Source organism: Sorex fumeus, unplaced genomic scaffold, assembly GCF_029834395.1.
Source record: "Sorex fumeus unplaced genomic scaffold, SorFum_2.1 ptg000129l, whole genome shotgun sequence".
NCBI classification, from domain to species: domain Eukaryota; kingdom Metazoa; phylum Chordata; class Mammalia; order Eulipotyphla; family Soricidae; genus Sorex; species Sorex fumeus.
In genome coordinates, this window is record NW_026606186.1 from 17,260,001 (window position 1) to 17,279,067 (window position 19,067).

Consider the following 19,067-nt stretch of genomic DNA (forward strand, 5'->3'; position numbering starts at 1 on the left):
GTTTCCATGCTTAGAGGCCTGGAACCCAGACCAATTCGGGGGCGGGGACCTCACAGAAGGGCCTGAAAGATGGGAGGAAGGGGCTGCTCTGGGCAGGCTGGAGAAAAGTGAGCAAAACTCAGCAGAGGGGCCAAAGCGAGAGTACAGCGGTCAGGCAATAGTGCAGCAACTAAGACAATACTACATCAGATAAGGCAAGAGTACAGCGGGTAGGGTTAATAGGACAATGGCAGGACAATCATACAGCAGGTAGGCAATGGTGCAGCTGGTAGGGCAATAGTACAGTGGGCAGAACAATAGTACAGTGGGCAGGCCACTTTACTCGCACGCGGCTGACCCAGGCTCAATCCCCCAGCATCCCATATGGTTCCCCAAGCCTTCCAGAAATGATTCCTGAGCACTGCCAAGTGTGGATTCCAAAAACTGAAAACAAAACAAAACAAAACAAAAACAAAATGAGTTGAAAGGGAGAGGCAGACTTTAGGAATGGTCCTGGTGCAGCCCCAAGGCTCTCTGTGGGCACAGCACCCCCTTTCTCTCCCACTGCACCTGCCCGATTTTCCTCCTCACCCTTCTCCCCTTAGCCACCCTGAGCTCCAAGACCATCTCTTGCCCCACCCCACAGGCTCCTGGCTCTCTGTGCTCTCTCTTCCAGTTCTCAGAGGCTGCCTGTCTTCTCGTCTGGTACCTTCGGGTCCCAGCTGCAAGTGTCCTCTGCATGGACCCGGGACAGTCCAGCCTCACAGTGACCTTGCTGAACCCCAGAGCACAGTTTCCGTGTTTGCTCCCCCAGAGGGCCAGAAAGATAGCTGAGAGCATGTTTTGCATGTGGGAGACCTGGGTTTGACCAGTTTCCTCGATGTGCAGAGCCAGGAGTAGCCCCTGAGCACTGCAGGGTGTAGCCAAACAAAAAGCGGGTGGGGGGGTCAGGGGGTTTGAACTTCTCCCCTGCCTGGCAGAACCTGGTGACGTGGCAGCAGAGGCAGGACAGGGAGGGCCCAGACACAGCTGGTTGAATGAGGGAAACAGCAAAGATCAAAAGTTAGATCTTGTCTTTGGGAGTTTCACTTTCTAAATTGGAAGAAACACACAGGGGCTGGACCTGAACCTTCGCCTTCCACCAAACCATCGTGATGCAAGCTGCAGAGCTTGGCAGACTCGGCTCAAAGCTGGCATTTGCCATTTATTAATTCTGTGGCCTTGGGGGCGAAACAGGTCTCTATCTTAGTTTTTATCATTTATAAACTAATAAAGCCTTAGAGAGATGGTGGATTGGGTTATGAATATAAAACACGATGGACTCTTCCTATGATAGAGTGAAGTTGCAGCTTTTTCTATTCTGGAGATGCCCTAACATCATTCTCTCTCTCTCTCTCTCTCTCTCTCTCTCTCTCTCTCTCTCTCTCTCTCTTTCCCCCCTCTCCTCTTTCTCCCTCCCTCCCTCCCTCCCTCCCTCCCTTCTCACTCTCCCTCCCTCCCCTTTTCTCTCTCCCTCCCCCTTTCTCTCTCCCTCCCTCCACTTTCTCTCTCTCCCTCCTTCCCTCCCTCCCCCCTCTCTCTTCTTTCTCCCCTCTCTCCTCCCCTCCCTCCCCCTTTCTCTCGCTCTTCTTCCCTCCCTCTTTCTCTCTCCTTCCTTCCCACTTTCTCCTCTTTCCCTCTCTCTCTCTCTCTCTCTCTCTCATCCTCCCTCCCCCTCCCTCTCTCCCTAACCCTCCTTAGACAGTTGTAGACAGCACAGTCAGGCTCTGGAGCAACTAGCCTACTTTTCTCCTAATCTTATCTTCAGCTGCTGTCATCTGTTCTAGAAGGCTCCCACTCTCTCCTTTCAAAGTGCTTTTCAAGCAGTCATTAAAAAAAAAAAAGGCAGTCTGCAGAAAATAAAAAGTGTAGTCTGCCTCGTGATCCCCCCCAAACCCATCCACCCCCCTTCCTTCCTTCTTTCCTCCCAACCCAGCTAGTTTCAGCCTTGACCCAGGAAAGAGGCATCCTTTCAAGGGGGGTAAGAGAGACACTGTCAAGGCCAGGAGGGCTCAGGGGCAGAACAGTGCTTCCTGCAACTCTTTCAGGAAAGTTTGGGCCCTGTCAGCCTCTTAAGACCCTTTGACTGCAGAGAAAGGGGCAGGAAGAGCACACTGAGGACTGCCTGCTGTGTGGAAGCCCTGAAATGAGATGGTGAGTGAGCAGAAGAAAAACTCTGAGATTGTCCCTGAAAAAGGGAGGTTGGGGAAAAGGGAGTGTTTGAAAAGGGGCTTGCACCGCCAGGAGTGATTCCTGAGCACAGAGCCAGAGTCACTAAGCCCTGAGCACTGAAGCAAACTGTTCTTGGTGTAGCCCAGAAACAAACAAAAAACCTCCGGAAAGAATTTGCAAGACTCACAGCTTCTGACACGCCATAACCACATTGCCCGACCCTGTGCCAGGCTGTTTCACTTGGGGTGCCCCATAGGGGGGCGGGTGAGAGCCCTCGCCGCCCCAAGGGACCAGCCCCAGCAGCCAAAAACCTCCAGAACTCAACCACACCAGGCTCACTCTCCACACGCTTGGGCTGAGCCTCACCCAGAAGTCAATGTATTTCTGGACAACTCATACCTCACACCACCTGCACTCCAAGAGTACTGCACCGCATTTGATGGGGTTTAAAGTGGGAGGCAACAAATCTTAGAGGGAAATACTTTTCTTAACAGTTATATATATAAGCACACGAGGCTCAACCTATAACATGTTAAAAAAAAAAAAAACACTGTCCTCCCGTTGTTCATCAGTTTGCTCCAGTGGGCCCAGTAATGTCTTCATTGTGAGACTTGTTGTTACTGTGTTTGGCATATCAAATATGTCACTTGCCAGGCTTGGCTTTGCCGTGCGGGCGAAATACTCTCGGTAGCTTTCCAGACTCTCCGAGAGGGGCTGAGGAATCGAACCCAGCTCGGCTGGGCTGGCTGCGCGCAAGGCAAACGCCCTACGGCTGTGCTATCGCTCCATATAACATGTTAGTAATCTCTTATAGAAGGGCTTAATGGCCCCGGGGTAAAATACAACAATCTTCATACTCTTTCCTCCAAGGAAACATTTTTTGTAGCATTTTCAGGGGTTTTTCCTAACACACAATATATTATTTTGGTTCTGCTTTGGGGCAGGGGTTGGGGTTCAGGATGGAAACATCCGAAATATAGTGGTGGGAAGGTGTCATGGTGGTGGGATTGGTTTTGGAATAGTAAATGTAACCAAATATTATTGTGAACTACTTTATAAAATAAAAAAATTAAAAGAGAGAGAGAGAGAGAGAGAGAGAGAGAGAGAGAGAGACTCACAGCTTTCGCTGACGCCTGCTCCCCTCACTCTCCAGCTGGGCCAAGGTGCCCGTGTGGGCTGAGCTAGGAAGCTTTCCGGTTGAGGGGAGAGCCTGCGGGTGGGGCATGCAGTTTCCCCTGCAGCCTGGGGCTGGGCTGATGGGAGCTGATTTGCTCTGAGCCCTGGAACGCGCTGGGCCTCACTGTTCCCACCCCAGCAGGGCCTGACCACATGGCTCTGGACATGCCAACAGGGCAGAACACAGGGGGCTTTTCCTGTCCCCAGGGTTCAACCCCGCAGGGAACACGCAGGCGGGGGGTCTGAACCCCTGAACCTGGGGCCTGAGTGGGGGACTCCAAACAGAGAGATCAGTGTCTGTCCTCGCAATGGGCAGTGTTGGGGCTCCCTCTTCAGATAGCGGGTTCACAGCACCTGCAACGACCTACAACACTCAGTATAGGATGGGGAGATATGGACGATGTCCCCCCACCCCACCCCCTTGCAGTTTGTGAGGTGAAAAAAAAATTTCATTCCAAGCCCTGTGCTGTGTCCTAGGTCTGGTCACTATGTTTGCTGTGGCTGGGAGCGGGAGTGGGCACCCAGAGGGGCTAGAGGGTTGAAGCTTGTGGCCATACCAGGCACGCCCCGAGTTTGTGAGGGAAAAACATTTTCATCCCCAATCTGTGGCCAGTGCCCCTGTGTAGGGCCATTTTGGTGGCTGGGAACAGGGACCCTCAGAGTGACTTCTCTCCTCCCCCTCCACCCAGCCTGTGAGATAAAAAAAAAAAAGCTGAATGTTGAATTTTAACTTTGAACATAGCCAAATCTACATCCCAAAGCTTAACCCTATTCCCAATGCTAATCTTTTTTGTTTTTTAAATTTTATTATTTTTTTTTCATGGCTGCTTCTCCCAAAAGGGAACATAAAATGAAGCCCCCATAACCATGCCACCGGCCTCCGCACCAGGCTGTTCTCACTTGGGGTGCCCCAGAGGGGAGGCAGGTGAGAGCCCTCCCCATCCCAAGGGACCCAGCCACGGCAGCCGACCTCCACTACCCAACTGCCGCCACACTCCAGGCCGCTTTCCACACGCCCGGGCTGAGCCTCACATATGAGTGAACATATTCCTGGACACATCATAAGACACTTCCTACCCATTTTCCATAATTACCACACCATATTTGATGGGGTTCAGACAGTAGGCAACAAATCATAGAGGGAAATATATATATTATATAAATATATATATATCACAATCACGATCATCCTGTTGTTCGTCGATGGTCTCGAGCAGGCACCAGTAATGTCTCCTTCATCCTAGCCCTGAGAAATGCTCTTTCAGGATTAGGAGAATGAGACCCATCATTGTTACTGGTATTTGGCATATTGAGTACGCCACGGGGAGTTTGCCAGATTCTGCCGTGCGGGCAGGATACATTCGGTAGCCTGCCGGGTTATATATATATATATATATATATATATATATATATATATATATATATGCATGCCGTGTGACATCTTATTACCTCATTCTTACTTTGGACAACCTGGCAGGCTACTGAATGTAACCTGCCCACACGGCAGAGTCTGGCAAACTCCCCGTGGCGTACCTACTATGCCAAATACCAGTAACAATGATGGGTCTCATTCTCCTAATCCTGAAAGAGCCTTGAATATGGCACTTTAAAATCTCAGGGCTAGGACGAAGGAGACGTTACTGGTGCCTGCTCGAGGCAATCGATGAACAACAGGATGATCATGATCGTGATCGTGATGCATCTGAGAGCCTGGCAAGCTATCGAGAGTATTCTGCCCACACGGCAGAGCCTGGCAAGCTCCCCGTGGCACATTCAATATGCCAAAAGCAGTAACAATAACAGGTCTCATTCCTTTGACCCTGAAAGGGCCTCCAATACGGCAACACTGGGAAAGACGAGTTAGGAGAGGCTGCTAAAATCTCAGGACTGGGACGAATGGAGATATTACTGGTGCCTACTCGAGTCAATCAATGAACAGGATGACAGTGATTTTGTTTGGTTTAAGGGTCACACCCAGCAATGATCAGGGGTTACTCCTGCTTCTGCACTCAGGAATTACTCCTGGCAGTGCTCAGGGGACATATGGGATGCCAGGGATCAAACTCAGGTCAGCCGCATGCAAGGCAGACAGACACCTACCCGCTGTACTATCGCTCCAGCTCCCCGAATGCTAATTTTTGCTGTTGTTATTATTGTTGCTTTTTGGGTCACACCCGGTGATGCACAGGGGTTAGTCCTGGCTCATGTTCTCAGGAATTACTCCTGGTGTTGCTCAGGGGAACATATGGGATGCCGGGAATCAAACCTGGGTCAGCCGCCTGCAAGGCAAACGCCCTACCTGCTGTGCTATCGCTCCAGTCCGCCAATGCTAATTTTAACCCTCAAACTAAACCGACCTTGCCCTCAACGTAACAGTCAGCCTAAATTTAACATATGTCTTATGCATACCTTTTTCTTTTTTCTTTCTTTCTTTTTGGATTATATCCCACGATACTCAAGGGTTATTCGTGGCTCTGCACTCAAGAATTACTCCTGGCAGTGCTGGGGGACCATATGGGATGTTAGGGATCGAACCTGGGTCAGCGAATGCAAGGCAAACACCTACCCACTGTACTATCGATCCATCCCCTGAACTATATTACTTGAACAAACCCTGGCCCATGAGGTCAGACTGAGTTGTGTGGAGGGCTGTGGGGTGGCACCAGGCTGTGTGGAGGCCTCCCCACCAGTCTGTGAAGGGAAAAACCAAGAATTCCAGGCCCAGCCCCGTGGCTTGTGCCTCTACTCTGTGCCATTTTGTGGCGGGGCTGGGGGGCTTCAGCCCCACAGGCGCCTCTCACCAACAAGGTGTGGAAAACACAAAAAAGCCACCCCAGCGCTGTGGTTGGGCCTCCGTGTCTGTCTCTTTCGTTTGCAGGCCCAAGGGGAGGTGTTCAGCGGGGCTCCATGGGTACTTGGCAAAGGTCAGCACCAACACTAAACCAGACTCCAGTCTGATACTGGCTTCTACGGACGCGCTCCCCAGGGTGAGACTCCTCACCCTTGCACACCCCTAGGAGAGACCCCCTCACCCCTGCGCACCCCTGAGAGAGACCCCTTAACCCCTGCACATCCCTGAGGGAAATCTCAGCTCTGTGCTCCCCCGGGAGAGACTCCCCTCACCCCAGTGGACCCCTGGGAGAGACCCCTAACCACTGTGCACCCCTGAAACCCCTGACCCCTGCACACCCTTGGGAGAGACCACTCCTACAACTCCTCTGAGACCCACACCCCTGGGAGAGACCCCTCACCCCTACACACCCCTGGGAGACCCTCACCCCTGTGCACCCCTGGAGACTCCTCTTCCCCTGCACATCCCTGGGGAAGAGACCCCTCACCCCCACACACCCCTGAGAGACCATCTCACCCCTGCAAATCCCTGGTGGAGAGAGACCCCCTTACCCTGTACACCCCGGTGGGATAAGACCCTTCACCCCTGCGAACCCCTGGGAGAGAACCCTCACCCCTGCACACCCCTGGAGGGATAGACCCCCAACCCTTGCGCACCCTTGAGGGGAGGCCCCTCACCCCTGCACACCCCTGGGGAGACCCCTCACCCCTGCGCAGCTCTGGGGGGAGACCCCTCACCCCCACAAACCCCTAGGGGTAGGCCCCTCACCTTTACCTCAGTCTTGAAAGCTGCTCTGAAGATGTGTTCATGTCTCCCTTGCCCAGAAAGCTCCTGCTGGCAGTTTGGCCCGCCTATTTCTGCCTCACCACAAAGCCCGGCCCCGCCCACAGCCCCAATCCTCAGCCTCCATCTGTTCCATCGGGCCACATGACCCACACTCGCGATGGGCGGAGAACCAGTGGCAGAGGTCACTCCTGAAGTTGTGGAAGAGCTGCCACCTGTTCGTCCACTTTCTTCCCCTTTCTGCAGCAGTGGAAACTGCACAGCGCAGGCAGAAGTCACCGAAATCCCCGGCCCTGGAGTTGGCCAACACAGGAAAGACACTTCCTGGGGGAAATGGCTGAGATTTCAGAGCCTCTGGTAATCAAGGACGATGAGAATGTGATGAAGACTCAGCATCTGCTGAGCACCTGGGTCCTGGCACTGCACTGGGGACTCTGTTCTTAGTAGCACTTCTCAGGCGGGGGGGGGGTGGGGGGGGTGTAGATCTGGCACGCGCGCGCACACACACACACACACACACCCTTATGGCTAGGCCTCGACATCGAGGGAGGAGGCTACAGCCAAACATCCCAAGGACATGTCTAGTGTCCAGATGACCCTCCCACTGCTGCCCAGAACCTCTTCCCAGACGTCCTAGCAGCAGCCGTGTTCCAGCCCCCAGATACCACTACAGGAGTCTCTGCCCTCCCTTGTCTCAAGTGGGAACAATTCAAGCCTTGTTCCACAGGGGCACTCTGATCAGCTCATCCCTCATCACCGTAAGTCTACCTGCCTTCCTGTAACAAGTATGCTCATTTCAGGGCCCAGAAGCATAGCTTAAGGGGCAAGAGCACATACAAAAGGACTGGGTTCCACCCCCGGCACTGCACGGTCCTCAGAGCACCATTGAATCTGGCCCCCAAAATAAGGCATGTGCATGTCCTGTACTTCGGCACAAGGGAACTCCCTGCCCTTATAACAAACCTTAGTCCCAGTCCCACCTGACAGGGCTGGGGTGTGGCTGAGCAGCCCCGTTAGAACTGCATCTGAGAACTGGAGAGCTATGTCTGCCCACACCCCTTGGGGAGCTCACTGCACCCCCCCTCCCCCCCATGTCTTCCCCCACTTCCCGTCCCCACCAGCATTTTGGTGTTATCACCTCTCTCCTCCTCTTCACCACACTAACGAGTCTGTTTCCCCTTCACCACTAGCTGTTTCTCCACTCATTCTACATCCAAGTTAATTGTCAAACCCTCTCATTTCCTCTTTCGGGTCCTGCAACCCTATTTGCTCCGGCCTCAACCACTGACACCAGGTCACACCTTCTGAAATGCCTGTTGCTTTTGAGAATTAAGTGGCTTGCCTGGAAGCAAGTCAGGTTAGTTCAATCCTATCCACCCAGGGTGAAAAGTCACATGAAAGATGCCAGGTCTTGGGACCAGAGTGGTAAGATAGCACAGAGGGTAGGGCATTCGCCTTGCATTGCAGCCAAGCCGGGTTCGATTCCCAGCATCCCCTATGGTTCCCCAAGCATGACCAGGAGTAATTCATGAGTGCAGAGCCAAGAGTAACCCTGAGCATCACTGGGTGTGACTCAAAAAGCCAACAAAAAAGAAAAAAAAAAGGAAGATGCCAGGTCTAACACAGTTGGAGGTTGGATACAGGCTGTGCTTCCTCCTGGTTTCCCAGTCTGGGAAATTGGTACCTGTAATAAGCAGGGGTGAAGGTCGAATCGCAGTAGTGGGGGAAAAAAAGAAAAATAACAAAAAAAAAAAAACCCTAATGAAAGTAAGTATAGTTTGAGACATATTTAACATGGGAGTAAAGTAAAGTAAAGGCCCTCCCGTTGATCATCGATTTGCTCGAGCGGGCCCAGTAACGTCTCCATTGGAGACTTTGTTGTTACTGTGTCTGGCATATCGAATACTCTCGGTAGCTTGCCGGGCTCTCCGAGAGGGGCGGAGGAATCGAACTCGGGTCGGCCATGCTGGCTGCGTGCAAGGCAGACGCCCTACCCGCTGTGTTTTATTAAATATCTGAATCATCAAATAAGCAATATGAGATATAAATTTGCATCCTCAGTAACAGAGCCTGAGTCGCAAGGTCACACACCACTGCAGGCTGGGAGTCTTCCAGCAGTCAACCCTGTCAGGCAGGGCAGAGGGGAAAGCAGGACTGGGCACTAATCTTAACAAGCGGTTTCAACGGAGAGGCAAGGCTGTTCCAGTTCATCAGCTGCATTCACTGTGCATCGCACACACACGCCAGCTGTGGCCCAACATCAAACCATCTGCAAGCACAGGATGTAAGACTTTAAAGTCGTCTGATTTCCTCACAGTTCCACAAAAAATCCTGTCTGTCCTTTCAATGGTTTCTACTTGCTGGGAATGACATTGCAGCCGTAGGCTTGCTGCTACCAGGTCTTTAGCTGTGCAGTCCTGCCGTGAGGCCACCAAGGCGCTATTACACGGGCCATCGAGCCCACCAGGATGGAGAAGAGCTGCACAATTGCCTGTGGCGGCTCAGCAAAGGCGGCGGGCTGCAGGCTGACCAAACAGGCGCTACGTGAAACCCTCAGACTCCCTCCCCACTGAAACACTTCCATCCCTACCTCTAGGCGTGGGTGCCCAAGGGTATGTGACATGTGTGGTCAATCTCCATGAGGTTTCCGGAACATCGGGCCAGTGACTGAGTTCTCGAGAAGGGTAAGTGGGAGGGAAGAAACACGCACCACACAGAGTCTTGACTTCACAGTCTTTTAAACGAGTATCAGCACACCAAGTAATAAGATGGGACAAGTCCTCGAATTCTACCACCTAGTGATTTCGATGAGGGGAAACTAAAAGCAGCCCAGACACCGCTGCTGCGAGTCACGTGCTGGCCCTGGGCAGGGCTAGTTAAGGCCGGCTGCTGCTTTACGTGGGGAAAAAGAACTATTTACTACTTTTTCATAGATGAAGCTCCTGACCTTTAAGAAAGTTTTAGGGAAAAAAAAATTTTTTTGATCCCTTCCTTTCTTAAAAAAAAAAAATTACAAATTTTTTTTTCAGTACATCTAAGAAAGACACTCAGTATTGAGACATATATTTATACATTGCTTGAGCTAAAAGGCATAGAAAAGCAAAATATTTTAAATTTCTAAGAAAAATGAGGTAAAAAGATGAAATCTTTGGATAAGCTAGAGTTCGTACAAAGAAACTAGATTTGCTATTCTTCAGAAAAGGGAAGGGACCTACCACCATATAAATAACTGAATGCCTTTTCACACAATTAGAACTCAAGCTCCACTAAAGCACCGTGTCCCAGGAAAGTGTGTCAATCCACGGGCACAGGTGTGGCTTTCTTCCCCGCCTAGCCATTGATGCGATAGTTTTCGTGGATTTGCGGCTGGATGTCGCAGATGAAGGCCAGGAGGTTATCCAGAACCTCGTCCCTGTTCTGCTGGAAGTAGGTTTGGAGGACGGTCATCTTCTCCTGGGTCTCCTTCTCCACTTCCGTGCTGCAACTGCCGTGGGATCCCAGCGCCTACAGCCAGGGAGCAGAACATAAAGAACACTCAGTAGGCAGCTCGCTACTGTGGACAAGACCTGATCTCGTCAGGGAACAGAGAGCACCAGCAGGCGTTCTGGACTCATGACTGCAGAGAGGCGGGGAGCAAAGACTCACCACAGCTGTCGAAAGGTGAAGCCAGAGACAAAGGCCCAACCAGTGGTAGACCACAGGTCTCAAAAGTATCAGCTCCAAGAATCTATCCCAGGTACAAAACAGTCAACTGCAGTTACACAGCCAGGATATTATCCTAGTGATCTAGTCACATCTTCCCAGAGTCTGACACCTGGCCTTAGCCAAAGACTGCAAAGAATCTCAAGACCAGTGACAGGACTGATTTTTTAGAAGTACAGTACGGGACCAGAGTGATAGTCCAGCATGAGGGTGCTTCTCTTGCACATGGAAAACCTAGGTTCGATCCCCGCTTCCCATTTGGTCCCCCAAGCACTGCCAGGAGTAATTCCTGAGTGCAGAGCCAGAAGTAACGCCTAGCATCGCCAGGTGTGGCACAAACACTACCTGCCCCAAATAAATTAGTACAGAGCATACCAGAGAACTGTCCCACTGGTAGGGAAATACAGGGTAGATGCATACACAAGAGAGAGCGAAGTGTAAAACACAGTTTGGGGAGAGCAAGAAAGGCAGGACGTGATCAGCGCGGGTAGATGTTTTCCTAATCTCTTTTCGGGGGGGGAGGGGGCACACCTGGCAATGCTCAGGGCTTACTCCTGGCTCTGCACTAAGGAATTACCTGGCAGTGATCAGGGAACCATATGGGATGCTAGGATTCGAACCCGGGTCCGCCGCGTACAAGGCAAATGCCTTATTCGATGTGTTATCACTCCAGCCCCTTCTAGTGTCATTTTTAAAGCGAGTTGTATGTGGTGTTTCTCGGAAAGCTCTTCTAAACTCATACACACTGGGAGAGCAACTTAGGAGGAGTAGCATTTCACACTTAAGAGTTCCGCTGAGGCTGGGAGTTCAGCAGCCGTCACCAGCTCAGTGCTCTGTACCAGCTCACGCAGGAAACAGAAACTGACGAGCAGAGGCGACTGCGGGTGTGTGCAAGAGAAGCAGCCTGGCAATGTGCTACTCTCCTTTGCTCCTTTTTAACTTAAGCCCTTCCCTCTCCGATCTTGGGCTCCCAGGGAAGGAGAGACTTTTTACTCGACTGTCTTCAGAGAACAGGGCTGGCTTTTCGCTAACCGCCATACCTAGTTCCTACAATGGCACCTACTGAGTTCTTGGTGAAGTTCATGGTGAAGGAAACCCTGCAGGGCCATCTCTGCTTAGCCTCAGTAAGCCTGGGCTGCTCACCAGACCCCTTTCCAGCTGAGGAATTTTCTTCAGCCCCAATTTTCTTACCTGACCTGCCCCTCCCAGCCTTTGAGGAGGCAATCACACCCCTTGCCCACGGGAGTAAACTGAGGCTCACAGAGATCAGAGCACACCTTCCAAAATTCAAATACTGGTCTTCCAAGTTTAAGCCTGGAACTCTTGCTAGACTGTGGCTCTCTGGTAAAGGGCAGGCTTCCAATGTCTGGGCACGGGTTCGGTTCACAGAAGCAGATAAATGCAGAATTTGTCATGTCACTTGAGAACTGCTCAGTGACAGAAATTCCCTGGGCATGTCCTCAATAGTTCAGGTGCCAGCTCATAACTGTAACAGCCTATAACCCCCCAATACCTCCTCTAGGAACAGAAGCTACATGCCATGTCACAGTAAGCGTTCTCCAACGACACAGCTAGAGTGTGCGCTCATGCCCAGTGTGTCGCTTAGACAGGCTCCACGGGCAGGTGCAGAAGAGGTGTAATAGGAGAAAAGGCTGGCGAGATGGCCCAACTGGCTGGAGCACACACCGGAGGCCGGGGCAGATACCTGCGCCTCCTGGTCCCCAGAGCAAGTTTAGAACCATCCCCAAAGCCCCAGAATCAAAACAAATTTTTAAAAAGGTGAGGTCTGACTTTCACCCGGAATTTTAATTATAGCAGTCAATAAACTCCGTCCTGTTGGAACACGTCTGAACTGTTTTCTAGCACCTTGTGATATCAGGGCATGTGCCCTTGGAGCCTCTGGTCAAGAGTCCTGACAGTTCCCCTCCTCTGGGGAGCCCCCGCCAGCCATTCCCAGAGAAGTGGCAGGAGCGTCCACCTCCTCTGGACTTCTTTTCCTCATGCCACCGTGCCCTCCACGTGCCAGTCTGGCCCCTATCTCCCGTGACACTATGCTGACGTGGCACTCCCAGCATTTATGTATGTCATGGCCCTTCTCACGGTGGCAGATTTGCAAGACTCGCAATGGTCACTGAGTCTCCCTAGCCAGCAGCCTGGAAGACTGGCCGCTAAGCTCCAACAGAGCAGGGAGGGACACTCGCACAGTGCATCAACTGTGCAAAGGACGAGCAGGCTTCTCCGTGAGATCGAAACCCATACTCTAGCACTGGAGCGGGTGTGGGAGATGTGGCAGAGTGTGGCTCCATCTCCAGGTGTCTGTGTGCACTCTGGTTCCAGTAACCCCGAACCCCCCCGCCCAAGGTGTGGCCCTCGTGATCCGAGAGCACATGCACTTGGAGCTTCCAGGTGTGGTGACTGAGGGGAGAGGATGGGAAGACGGGGAGAATAATCCAAATTTCAGAATGCCGCCATAACCAGCAACTGCACTGAGCTATGCTGGCATCAGGGAGGGGGGCAGGGAAGGGGGGCAGGGGAGAGGGAGAGCGGAAGGATTCCCGGGAATAAACATTAAAGGGTGCCCACCGCAGCTTCCTTGGCCTTGAACTCCTTCTCCCTCTGCAGGCGGTACTGCTCGATTTCTGCCTGAGCTTCTTCTTTGGCCTGCTTCAGTCTCCGATTCTTTCCTGTTTTCAAAGGAAAGAGCTTCATCAGGAAGTGGTTGGAGCACAGGCGGAGGCGGAAGGAGAGAGGGCCTGTGAGTTCTAACAGTAAACACTGAGAAAGTCATTTAAAGACACAGCGAAAGATCACGCCAGGGAAAGAGGAACCGGGTCAACTGAGAGAGGAAGAAAGGACGGCCTCCTACAGAGGAAAAAAAAACAAGGTCAATGTGTCAGAATACTCCCTCAATCTCATCTGTGGAGACCAGACAGGAGTGGATGCAGGAGCCATCTGGGAGCTCTTTTCTCCCTAAGAAGTAAACACCCACGCCTTGCAGACTGCAACTGGAGCTAGGCTCAGCAGCTCAGCCAGGAAGCTAATATGCTCTCAAGGGATGCCAACCTACAATGTAACCAATGGAACAGATGATGTCATGTTAGCAAGCCAGGCCCCAGGGAGTCCTGAAGGCTGGGGAGGTTTTCTGAGCAGACAGCACTGGACCATAAGGAGGTTCAAGCACTAGCATCCGGAGTGAGAGACAGGGGGGCTCCAGTTTCTGGGATAGATGAGTGACCCATCACACAGTTGGGACAATTATCTAAGTTCCATGAGCTTCTGCAGGCTAACTGACCACAAAACTAACCAATCAATTAAACTCCTCAGATACTCAAATGGGAAAAAAAAGCCGGGAGGGGGGTTGACCCCAGTTTATCAATGTGGGGGTTAATAATATACAATTCAGATAGTTTGTAACTGTATCTCACAGTGATTCATTAAAAAAAAAATTTTAAAAATTAGGGGCTGGAAAATTTTAAAAATTCATTAAAATTCATTAAAAAATAATAAAAAATTCATTAAAAAATTTAAAAAATTAGGGCACAGCAGGTAGGGCATTTGCCTTGCACATGGCCAACCTGGGTTCGATTCCCAGCATCCCATATGATTCCCTGAGCACAGCCAGGAGTAATTCCTGAGTGCATGAACCAGGAGTAACCTCTGTGCATGGCTGGGTGTGACCCAAAAAGTAAAAATAAATAAACTAATTTTAAAAATAACAATTTTTTAAAAGTGACCTCTCAATAATAATAATATATAATTCAGAGCAAAACACACCCTGTGAGGAAAATCAGGCTTGATTCAGTATGATCACATAGCAACAGCAGGCCCCCACCTCACGTTTAACCATCCACCTCTGGTCAGAAACAGGATTCGAGGGCACAGCACCCCAGTTCCACACTCCAGGAGGCAAGTGGTGACCATGGACAAGCGGTGAGATCCCACGGGGTCTTTCTGCATGGTCAGCTCCAGCCCAGTCCTCCACCAAACTATCCTCCTCAGCCATACTCAAGGGAGTACTTAAAAGCCAAAGAGCTTGCTAATAACCTTTATGGAATTATGTAGGAGCTCCACATAACTCCCAAACACCACCCTCCTGATCACTCCCAACTCTTCTGGCTTCCTGATTTCAGCAAATTACCTTCGGAGTTTAGTTCTGATTGGTTTCTCTGAAAACCAAAACAAGTATTTAAACAGGAAGTCATCACAGTCACTGTCCTCCCGTTGTTCATCGATTTGCTCGAGCGGGCCTAGTAACGTCTCCATCATGAGACTAAAGACTTGTTGTTAGTGTGTTTGGCATATCGAATACGTCACGGGGAGCTTGCCAGGCTCTGCCGTGCGGGCAAGTCATCGGTCACAGTCACGGTCACGGTCCTCCCGTTGTTCATCGATTTGCTCGAGCGGGCCCAGTAACGTCTCCATCATGAGACTTTGTTGTTACTGTGTCTGGCATATCGAATACGTCACGGGGAGCTTGCCAGGCCCTGCCGTGCGGGCGAGATACTCTCGGCAGCTTGCCGGGCTCTCCGAGAGGGGCGGAGGAATCGAACTCGGGTCGGCCATGTTGGCTGCATGCCAGGCAAACGCCCTACCGCTGTGCTGTCGCTCCGGCCGGGCAAGTCATATTTCTTCTAAATCTGATTTTTCAGGCTGGACCAATAGTACAACGGGTAGGGCATTTGCCTTGCATGTAGCCAACCTGAGTTCAATCCTCGGCACCCCATATGGTCCTCCAAGTACCACCAGGAGTAATTCCTGAGTGCAGTGCCAGGAGTAAACCCCAGAACATCGCTGGGTGTGTCCCCAAAACAAAACAACAACAAAAAGATTTTTCTTGAGTCTTACACGTAGAAGCAGACACTTTCTTTCGCTCCAATGAAATAACCCATAACACAATTTTATTATCTTATGATCCAAAGCAATGATTTATGCAAGATTCCGTGGATTAGATTTCCCCCGCCCAGCCCCATTAGGCTTATTCTCAGCCATCCGGGCCAGCCAGTGAACCAGACCCAAGGACTGGTGTTGCTCTGGCCCGTGGTGCAGGAGGTTCCTTGTGCTATCCTAGCAGCACTCCAGGCTCCCAGGGGTCACACCTGCAGTGCTCGGGGATCCAACATGGATCTCACATACAAGACATGTGCCTTAGCCTTTAATCTCTCTCAGACCCTGATCACACATTTCTAAAATGTCCTGTTTGGTTTCTGGGCCACACCCAATGGTCCTTGGGGCGTACTCCTGGTGGCTCTCAGGGACTAAATCCAGATCTGTCACGTGCAAGGCAAGCTACCTACCCGCTGTACTATCTCTCTGGCCCCAGGCTTTCCAATTTCTAACAAGTCAACCATAATTAGAGACCAAAAGCAAAGCATTTTTTTTCAATCAAATTTCTTCTGATCCTATTCACTGCAAATTCTGGTATGTATATAAGACCATAAACTTATTTAAAAGAAACTCAGGAACAGTGAGATAGAGTGGGCAAGGCACTTGCAGAGATGGGTCCCCCAAGTCCTGCCAGTCATGATCCCTGGGCACCACTAGGTATGGCCCAACACCCCCACCCCCCAAAATATATTAAAAAATATGTACCCCAATACAGACAAATCCTTCCACCATAAGAGATATAAAGCATGGCTCAGACTTCGCAGGTCATTAGAATGATTTCTATCCAACTCCAGATGTGGCTTCCCACATCACCCAACACACACTCACAGGCTTCCTGCCAACACAACCTGCTGATGAGCCATTAAAAGACAAACTGCGAGAAGTCACTCTGGAAAGAACCTATCAGGGCCCTGGCCACAAACATTCTGGAGAGACAACTCAGAACTTTCCAGTCACTGAAATAAGACAAGACTGTTTCATCCTATGCTCCCCCAGAGCCAACTTTCCCAGGAAACAGGAGCACTCAGGGGCACTGTCCTCCATCGTTCATGGATATGCTCGAGCGGGCCCAGTAGCGTCTCCACTGAGATTTGTTACTGTGTTTGGCATATCGAATATGTGCCAGGCTTTGCTGTGAGGGAGTGATACTCTCGGTAGCTTGCCTGGGCTCTCCGAGGGGCGGAGGAATTGAACCCGGGTCGGCCGCAAACAAGGCGAACGCCCTACAGCTGTGCTATCACTCCAGCCCCCCCCAGGAAACAGAGAATCCTAAAACCCCTCAGTGAGAAAGCAAAGGAGCCAAGCTTTCCTTGGATGGGGGGGGGGGGGGGGTAAGAGAATAAATATCACACGATGATTCTGATACTGTCCCCTTTGGGGGAAGAAAGGCCTTGATGACTCTGCTATGCTGCTTCCCAGACTGAGTCAGACCCTTGCCCCACAAGCCTCACTTTTCCCTCATGGAAACAGGGATAGAAATGTATCCCACAAGGCCAGAAAATGAAGACACAAAGTCCAAAAAAATTTGGTCTCTGCCTTCACTTATCATATGGCTTATTGCAGCGCAGCAAAAGAAACTGGTAAATTGGGACTAAGTAGTCCTAGCCTGGATGGAGAGGAGAAGGACAAGTCAGGGAGGACTTCTTGGAAGCACTGTCCCCTAAATCAGCATTCTGCGAGGAGCACCTGTCCTGCGTTAACAGTGATGTCCAACCATTCCACGCCTGCAATCTGGCTGCCCTAGATGGCAAGACCTGAGTGGGGTAGAGAACAAAGAGAAAAAACTGGGGAAATGACAGCCCAGAGGGATACAAAAATGCAAGCCGGTGAAACCGCAGACGGTGACTTCCAGGAATCTCGTTCAGACTAGGGAAGAAACCATGGGCTGCTCCAGTGTGGCTGGGTGGGTCCTGCCTCTGCGCTGCCTCTGTGCCTCTGCAGACAGGCAGGGAGGTGGGGAGGTGGAGAATCCACATTTGCATTTCACAAGGATGACTGACAGCGGGTGAGTGGGCCCGCGGGGAGGCGGCGACCTGCCTCCACTGGCCCATCCGGATCCGCAGGTTAGCTTCTTCACCAACCTCGCCCTTTTCTCAACAGTAGCCCTGATGGCCCCTGCAAGGAAACCTATACAAATCTGCCTCCTTCGCTACATATTCCCTCCACCCACCCCCACCCCCCACCCCCGATTCCGGGAGGGGCAGGGGAGGGTGCCCACAGAAGCAGCGCTTGGCCTTTCTGCGCGCGGCTGGGATCAACCGCAACGTTTGTTACTGTTGCTGTTTGAAATCCTAAGCGCCATTTAGGAATCCATCAGACCTCCAAGAATGCGGCTGGGGTGGGGGTGGGCCCTCGGGGAGCTGGGGGGTGGGCCCTCCGGGAGCTCGGGGCTGTCCGGGAGGCCGCTAGAATGAACAGAGAGAAGACAATGGGCGGGGAACGGGCTGGGGAGGCACCAAGAGGAAGCCTCGAAGGCCTGACCGGTGCAGGCGCGGGCGCCTGTCCTGGCGCCGGGGTGGGCCAGGGGGCCCCACGGGGGTGCTGGGGTCGGGGATGGGGGGGTCGAGTCCAGCTCTAAGGGCGACCCCCAGGTCCCAGACGCCCGCTGGCTACCACGAAGGCCGCCCACCCACCCACCTCGGGAGTCACCCGCTCAACCAATCAAGCCCCCCGCAGCCTCCCGGGTCGCTGGCCCCGCGCTCCGCCACCCACGAGCGACAGCGGTGGCCGGTGGTCACTCCCCGCCCCCGGGCCCCCGCGGGGTCCAGACGCGCTCCCCCCTCCCAGCCGGCCCGGTTGGACTCACGCTTGCGGGCCTCCGACACCTTCTCGGCGGCCCGCTTCTCGGCCTGCAGCAGCTGCTGGATGCCCTGCGACTGGCTGGCCATGGCGCCGGCGACTGCGAGCCCGGGGCCGGTCGCTGCAACAGGCCGAACGCCGCCGCGGGTCAGCTGACCCAACGGCCGCCGACCGGCGCCCGCGCCCGCGCGCCCCGCCACGTGACCGGCGCGCGCGTCAGCTGACGGCTCTCGGGGCCGCTGATTGGACGCTGCACGGGCGGAGACTGCGCCTGCGCGTCGGCTGCTCTTTGTCCGCTCCCGGGGCTGCTGCCGGGGTGGGGGCTGAAGGCCGGTTGTTGCGCGGGTCCCGTCCTGGCGGCCGCTCCCCCTTTCTTCGTGCCGGGATTCTTCACTTGACCTGATAGCTATAGTTGGATCCAGAGGAGAAATGGGAAGACACCGTCTCCTATGTTTTGCACACTGCTTTATTTGCTTCTTAAAAAAAAATTTATTTTTATTGAATCACAATGAAATACAGACTTAAAAAGCGGTTCATGTTTAGGTTTCAGTCATGCAGTGTTAAAACATCCGTCCCTCCACCAGTGTACATTTCCCACCATCAATTCCCAGTTTCCCACCCCCAGTGTGCCTCTATTTCTTTATTATTATTATTATTATTATTATTTTGCTTTCAGTCTTAC

General features: G+C 52.2%; 1 protein-coding gene across 1 annotated transcript; it reads right to left on the reverse strand.

The window, feature by feature from the left end:
* Positions 1 to 10,053: 10,053 nt before the first annotated feature.
* Positions 10,054 to 18,573, reverse strand: ATP6V1G1 (ATPase H+ transporting V1 subunit G1). Its single transcript, XM_056138500.1, has 3 exons — positions 18,393 to 18,573; positions 13,286 to 13,386; positions 10,054 to 10,504 (listed from the first exon to the last, which is right to left on the reverse strand). Exons 1-3 carry the CDS (start codon positions 18,472 to 18,474, stop codon positions 10,331 to 10,333), a joined length of 357 nt encoding a protein of 118 aa, XP_055994475.1. The 5' UTR covers positions 18,475 to 18,573; the 3' UTR covers positions 10,054 to 10,330.
* Between the last annotated feature and the right edge of the window lie 494 nt (positions 18,574 to 19,067).